This window comes from Centruroides sculpturatus, unplaced genomic scaffold, assembly GCF_000671375.1.
Source record: "Centruroides sculpturatus isolate CEXI.00-Female unplaced genomic scaffold, Cexi_2.0 scaffold1535, whole genome shotgun sequence".
NCBI classification, from domain to species: domain Eukaryota; kingdom Metazoa; phylum Arthropoda; class Arachnida; order Scorpiones; family Buthidae; genus Centruroides; species Centruroides sculpturatus.
Window position 1 is genome coordinate 20,507 of NW_019386313.1, and position 6,751 is coordinate 27,257.

At 31.0% G+C, this 6,751-nt stretch overlaps 1 protein-coding gene across 1 annotated transcript in view; it reads left to right on the forward strand.

The window, feature by feature from the left end:
- The window catches only part of LOC111614510 (protein capicua homolog), a gene marked incomplete at its 3' end in the record, with an annotated part of 14,772 nt that extends 8,276 nt beyond the window's left edge, over positions 1–6,496 (forward strand). Inside the window, exon 3 of the mRNA XM_023355880.1 lies at positions 6,305–6,496. Coding sequence (XP_023211648.1) covers positions 6,305–6,496 — 192 coding nt within the window. The remainder of the gene's footprint in view (positions 1–6,304) is intronic.
- Between the last annotated feature and the right edge of the window lie 255 nt (positions 6,497–6,751).

Genomic DNA, 6,751 nt, shown 5'->3' on the forward strand with positions numbered 1-6,751 from the left:
TAGATATAACAAACACAGAAATAAATGACACAAAATAAATTGTAGCTATGTGTCGATTCCGCGCGACACGTCCAAACATGTAAGTTGAACAACAGTGTGGAAAGAATGAGTAATCAAGAGTTGCGTGGCGCTCAAACAAAAGACGAATCGACGAGATTTGAAAATCGCGTAACTCCGGGTTTGTGTAAGTCGGGGTAGCGTAAGTCGAGGTATCACTGTATACAGTTTGCTAAATATTTAACGATAGCACTAAATGCATCTTAGTATAAAATAAGACTAACTTCAACTAATAATCAGTGTGAATTACAATTAACTCTTGAATAACAAACATTTTTGTAACCTCTTCTGGGTTCTTCCTCGGGTTTTTCTTAATTGTAAATAAGCTGGATCTTCCAATATTCAAGAGTTAATCGTAATTCGCACTGGTTATTGGTGAGTTTTATTTCATATTCATCCCAGTGTAGTATGCAGATATGTATTATTAGTATAACAGTTTTGATTGTGCCAATTCAACATACCATAATTATTTTTAGGAAAAAAAAGCATAAATATGGCTTATCAATATATTACTGTAGATCAGTAAGCTAGATTTATCAATGTGATTGTTTAAAATATCATTGTGTCAACTAACATGCATTAATATCAAATAAATATACAGTAGAACCTTGCTTAATGAGCACCTCACATAACAAGCAAAACAAAATTGTAAAATATTACTCACTTAACAAGTGGTGTTTTGCATAATGAGTGACGAAAAGAGGGGAAATCCTGGATTATGTGCATGCTCTTTTAGTCTGTGTTTAGCACTTGTTCCGCTAGCATCTTAGTGTCGCTTGTGATCAAACATTTTTCCAAACTTGTGTTCACACATATTGTGCATAAATATCAACAATCATCATCCATTATATAATAAACACACCAAACGATATGCCAAATTCTTGAGCTATGTAAAGGCTATAATTAAATATTAGAAATTAATTAATTTGACTAGAGGTAGGCAGTTATGCTGCCATCCTATATTAAATTTAATAATTATAAATAATTAATTTTTAATATAGACATTTTAAAATTTTAATTTGGAATTGGTCATTAAATTTAATACAAGATGGCAGCATAACTGCCTACCTCTAGTCAAATTAATTTCTAATTTATATTAATATTTAATTATAGCCTTTACATAGCTCAAGAATTTGGCATATCGTTTGGTGTGTTTATTATATAATGGATGATGATTGTTGATATTTATGCACAATATGTGTGAACACAAGTTTGGAAAAATGTTTGATCACAAGCGACACTAAGATGCTAGCGGAACAAGTGCTAAACACAGACTAAAAGAGCATGCACATAATCCAGGATTTCCCCTCTTTTCGTCACTCATTATGCAAAACACCACTTGTTAAGTGAGTAATATTTTACAATTTTGTTTTGCTTGTTATGTGAGGTGCTCATTAAGCAAGGTTCTACTGTATATTTATTTGATATTAATGCATGTTAGTTGACACAATGATATTTTAAACAATCACATTGATAAATCTAGCTTACTGATCTACAGTAATATATTGATAAGCCATATTTATGCTTTTTTTTCCTAAAAATAATTATGGTATGTTGAATTGGCACAATCAAAACTGTTATACTAATAATACATATCTGCATACTACACTGGGATGAATATGAAATAAAACTCACCAATAACCAGTGCGAATTACGATTAACTCTTGAATATTGGAAGATCCAGCTTATTTACAATTAAGAAAAACCCGAGGAAGAACCCAGAAGAGGTTACAAAAATGTTTGTTATTCAAGAGTTAATTGTAATTCACACTGATTATTAGTTGAAGTTAGTCTTATTTTATACTAAGATGCATTTAGTGCTATCGTTAAATATTTAGCAAACTGTATACAGTGATACCTCGACTTACGCTACCCCGACTTACACAAACCCGGAGTTACGCGATTTTCAAATCTCGTTGATTCGTCTTTTGTTTGAGCGCCACGCAACTCTTGATTACTCATTCTTTCCACACTGTTGTTCAACTTACATGTTTGGACGTGTCGCGCGGAATCGACACATAGCTACAATTTATTTTGTGTCATTTATTTCTGTGTTTGTTATATCTACAGAGACTCTAGAGACTCTATGTGGTGATTTCTTGTAACAAAGAACAAATCAAAAGACGAGATAAGATTAACGAGAACATTTATTAACTTACATACATCCCACTTGGATTTTACACACATTGAGAAATTATACCCCGACTTACGCGGTTATCGCTCGGTCCCACCTATCGCGTAAGTTCGGGGTATTACTGTACTGGATACAAAATTCAATAAAAAATTATCTACTGCCTGATCTACTGCTTGGAGATCATTTTATAATAATTAATAATTCTATCAATGTTACAACTTATATTTATTTTTTCTGTTATTTTTGACCATATTTATGTCCTTTATTTATTTATATTTAGTCCTCAAGGACAATTTCTGTTAATTTTTTTATATTTGTTCTATAATTGTTTGGTGTTCTATTTTTAATGTTTGGTTTTATATAATTGAGGAAGATCATTTAAAACGATTGAAAACGTTTTTATGCTATTAAATTCTTGCTAGATTGACAAAGGTGTAATTTTTTATTTAGTGCCATATGTTGCATTTCTGTAACACATATATACAGTATACCCCCTATAAAACGGGTTCATATAATTCGGATTTGTATATAGCGGTGAAAAAATTGCGACCTTATTCGTATAAACACGCTAAAAGAGACTCCTATATAACGGTAAAATGTCATCGCTGACTTGTGTTGCGACAGGATTGGTCGAATCTAGACCAATAGCGGATATTGCACAAACCATTGAGTTTAAACGAGCAGCAGACCTACTAAAAACCATTTATTATTTAATGGCCATAAAAATTATATTTATATTAATGATGTCTCCAAAGTTCAGCAAATTTTTTGCAAAAAAATAATTTATCAGGAAACAAGTGCGCCCACGTTCGATGTGCCGCTCCATGATGAAAACAAGCTTAAGCAATGGCGTCATCGAATGGTGCACACTCTGTAAGTAATCTTACAATCTTTTGTTTATAGCATAGTTTATATGGATTATTCCCAAAAAATTATACGTGTTTTGGAAATGTTGAGTCAAATTAGTCTAGAATCGATTAATTTTATAAAAGAAAACCTTTCAAACAGCCATAGTCCATAAACTGCATACGTGCTGTTTACGGACTACTGTGATTGGCTCATGTATTTAAGGACTTGTATAACATCAGTTTCATAAAAAACGGAACGTATGTATTGTGTTATTGGGGGGTCGACTGTACATTGAAATCTGAGCTCTGTTACTTTGGATCAACACACTAGCCGTATAAATACAAGGTCTGTTCAAAAAGTATCGGACCTTTTTTTTTCCGCGTAAACCAATGATGCGCAAGAGGCCTCCTTCGATGGAGTTGTGGAGGGAACAATCATGCACAGCCCTGAATTTTTTCCTGCCTGCAGGAAGCATCAGTCGTTGGCAATCGGCCTATGAGGGAGGGCATGTAGTGCGCTCTTGTCGGATTCCACTAAGCTGGAAAATTACTGAACAACGTGAGCAGCAATATTATGTTAAATTTTGCCAAAAACCTTGGCGATACTTAAGCGTAAACCATTTGCAAGATTCAGCAGGCTTTCAGGGACGATTCTCAAGGCCAAAAAAAGCGCAGCAGGTCCGCAGTAATATCAAAGGTCATGTTGACAGTTTTTTCGACTCTCGTGGGGTGGTGTGTCGTGAGTACGCACCACAAGGCCAAACCATCGCAAAGGAGTACTACCAGGAGGTCCTTCGTCGTCTTTCCGATACAGTGCGACGCAAACGACCGGATCTGTGGTCGATCAAAACTTGGCAGCTCCATCGTGATAATGCATCCGCCCATTCTGCGCATCTGATTCGGGCTTTCGTCTCCAAACACAATATTCCTGTGGTTCTTCACGCTCCGTACTCTCCCCACATGGCTCTGTGTGACCTTTGGCTATTTCCCAAGCTGAAAAAGGACCCGAATTTAGTCGAGAGAAGACATCGTGCGGAATCCGACGGACCGGCTGATGGCCATTCCAAAAGATGCGTTCCAGCAGTGTTTCCAGCAATGGCAGGAACGCTGGGAGAAGTGTATACATTACCAAGGAGACTACTTTGAAGGGGATTAGGGTTTTGTATTTCAAAGTCAATAAATTTATTTTTGCCGACCAAAGGTCCGATACTTTTTGAACACACCTCGTATAATGGAAATAGTTAAAACATGACCTTTAGAAATGGAAATTGCACTTGTCCTAGTAAATTTTTTTATCATAGAATACTTTAGGAATTTTTTTTTTCCGATAAAAGATGAAGAATGAGCAAAATTTGCCTGTTCTAATGTTCTTGCACAATGAATGTGAATAAGTACAATATCATTAAAATATAAAACAAAAAAAAACAAATATTCAAGAAACTCTTCATTTTTTATCAGTGAACATAAACAGTAAAAAACACTAGGAATATAATTTAGTGATTATTCTATTTCTTTTGGATTTGTATCTGTCCATTTACACAATCTTGAATGTGGTAGTTCTGTTGAGTTCAAAAGCTGATGAACATACAAGATGGCATATTAAGATTAGAAAAAATATCATTCAGATCGTAAGTTGCAATTTTGAAACATGCCTAAAAATTGAGAAAAAAATGTCTTTTAATAATGCAGATAAAATTATATTAAATATTCATCATATTTGGGCTATATTGTTCATAAAAAGCTGTGTGATAAATTTTGCCCCACTATTGTAGTGTTTAATGTGTCAAACAACAGAGTTCACAGCTTTTTGTGTTGGAAAGAAAAAAATAGTGTTTAACAAAAAAAAATCATAAATTATATTAATTAAATTATCCACAACCGTGAGGCAGATAATAGTGAGGGCTTATCAGACCAATATAATTATATCAAGGGCTAGAAGCAATTTTTGTAATAAAAAAATCATAAATGTTTTCTTTCTTTTTTTTTCATTTTTATTAATGAGCTACTTTAGATACAATCAAAAAATATTTGAAAGAACAAAAAAATGTTTTACATTCTTGAACTTTTGGAATTTACATTTTCTTCTTATTTTTATACATTCTTTTGCTAGTTAAACATTTATTATTGAATTAATTTATATAAATTAATTAATTTTTCCTCAATTATAATATATATATAGTTAATTAATTTTAAAACAAATTTAACTATAAAAAATTCTGAATAAGTTTGAATTTGTAGATATATAGTTATGCATATATTTGCAAGCATAAAATTTATTTTCCTAAATATATTTCTATATTATTATAATCACTATGACAAATAAAACAGCATGATCATCTATTTGTTTTCCCCAATAAAAACATGAATATTTTCATATATTGATGTTTTACATTTTATTTGTTTCTAATGTCCATGCCTATTCAGGCTGTATTAAATGTTTTTCATTAGTTTTTTATTCAATAAGAAACATTAATGCATCTTAATAATTAGAGCAAGAACCAGTCTTTACTGAAGACACCATTCTTGTCAGATTACAGTAGTTTACCATTGGGAAAGCTTAGATGTTATTCTGTCTAGAGACAGCATAAAATTTTTGAATGCTTTTGTCTATTCCACTAAGAGCTTGGTCACTCTGGTTTTAAATTTGAATTAAAAATTTAAATTATTTTAAAAGTATATGTATTAAAATATAAAATTAATTAATTCAGTTTTTGCAAAGTAAATAAATACTTTTATGATAATATTAATATTTGTACAGTTCTCACTTAATGATATTATACCTGCAATTAAACAAATAAATAAAACAAGAACTTATACTGGAATAAATTAAATAATATAAATAACATCTTTAACCATAGTTGTTTTTTTTTTTTTTTAATATTGATCCAACTGAAGATGGCCGTTAAAAAACAGTTGAAAACGTTTTTATCATATTATACATTTTTATTGCTGAATGTTAAAGGTGTTATTTATATTATACAATTAAACTTCATATAAAATTAATTTATTTATAATTCCATTTAAATTATCTTTAAGTAATTGAAAATTGTATTTGGAGGCAGTTGAAATTTTTAATAAAATTTTATCAATGATAAAACTGAATCAATAAATCACTATCCTGTTGTGTGGTTTTTTCAGTTTCTGTAATAAGTTTTCATTTGCATGTATATTAAAATAAATAAGTTTTGCTGTATTTATTTATTTTGTTAGGAAGTGAAGTGTGTGTGTGTAATATATATATATATCTTTTCTTTAAACTTTGCAGGCAAAAGAAAAAGATCACATTCGCCGTCCAATGAATGCATTCATGATATTCAGCAAGCGTCACAGAGCTTTGGTTCATCAGCGACACCCGAATCAAGATAATAGGACAGTCAGCAAAATATTAGGAGAATGGTGGTATTCTTTAAATCCTGTAGAAAAACAAAAATATCACCAGTTAGCATTTCAGGTAGAATATATTTTCTTTTTTACAATTTAATAAAATTAAATAAAATATAGTATTTTTAGCTGTATGGTTCATTAATCTTTTAATTGTTTAAAAATGTTTAAAAGAAATAGAATATCTAAAAAATGTAATTTTTCTGTTTATAATATATTGATGATTATACATGATATACTTACAGGATGATTATAATTATATAGTAGGTATTCACAGCTCTCTGTAGAAAGAACTATTGGGCAAATCTCAATCAAATTTGATACACATACT